The sequence below is a fragment of the Monoraphidium neglectum genome, assembly GCF_000611645.1.
Source record: "Monoraphidium neglectum strain SAG 48.87 unplaced genomic scaffold scaffold05249, whole genome shotgun sequence".
NCBI lineage: Eukaryota > Viridiplantae > Chlorophyta > Chlorophyceae > Sphaeropleales > Selenastraceae > Monoraphidium > Monoraphidium neglectum.
Window position 1 is genome coordinate 2,244 of NW_014008381.1, and position 875 is coordinate 3,118.

The 875-nt window shown below is 65.3% G+C and overlaps 1 protein-coding gene across 1 annotated transcript in view; it reads left to right on the top strand.

Moving 5' to 3' along the window:
- Window positions 1-692, top strand: part of MNEG_15347 (hypothetical protein) — a gene marked incomplete at both ends in the record, with an annotated part of 2,709 nt that extends 2,017 nt beyond the window's left edge. Inside the window, 3 exons of the mRNA XM_014036181.1 lie at window positions 35-111; window positions 397-523; window positions 684-692. Of these exons, the coding sequence (XP_013891635.1) occupies window positions 35-111; window positions 397-523; window positions 684-692 (213 nt within the window). The remainder of the gene's footprint in view (window positions 1-34; window positions 112-396; window positions 524-683) is intronic.
- Between the last annotated feature and the right edge of the window lie 183 nt (window positions 693-875).

An 875-nucleotide genomic window follows, 5' to 3' on the forward strand; every position in this document is an offset into this window, starting at 1 on the left:
CTGCAAACCCCCCCCCTCCCTCCACCACTCACAGGTGACCGCGTACGACCGGCTGAGGGTGCGGCACACCGTGGAGTACGAGGACGGGGACGTGGAGATCCTGCCACTCTGGTGGGGCCGGTTGGGCCGGGGTCCAAAATGCAGGAAGTTTAAAACGCAGGGTGTTGAGGTGCAGCGGTTTCAACTGCTTTCTGACAAAGCCTCGCATCAATGCACAAGTGTCTGAGAGCAAGTCATCTGCAAGCCTCTTCAAACATGAGGTGCTGCAACGGAGGAAAGGAGGCATGAGGCGCGGGCGTTCCCGGGCTTCCATTGCCTCGGATTGAGCATACCCTCCTGCCAATCCGGGCTGCTCACTTGCTTGTGGCGCCAACTTGCATTTCGGGTTGCCCGCAGGGGTCCCCAGCAGCGCATCCGCCTGGCCAGCCGCCCTGAAGACTGGGGGGCGGAGGCGGCGAAGCTGGCGGCGCGGAGGGAGGAGGCCGGGAGGAAGCTGGCACAGGCCAAGGCGCGGCAGGCAGAGGTGCGCGCTGTGCGCAGCGCGAATCGGCGGCCAAAAGAGGCGGTCATGGGGCGCGAACGAAGGGGTGAGGCCGAGCAGGCCTATGAAAGGCACGTCTAGGCGTAAGGAGCAGCCTGGGGCCATCAACCCCCAGGCTACACCCTCGCCGCGGCCATGCCAGGGCCAGTAAAACCCAAAAGCCCTACCACAAACCCGCTCTTTGGCACCCACTACCAGGCGACCAACGTGCTGATGGCAGGCGCGCCCACGACCGTGCTGGAGGCGCAGCGCGCGGCAAACATCGCACGCAACAACGAGGTGCGGGGCCTGACGCTCACGATTGCATTGACGAATCCGCCGCCCCCCCCCCCCC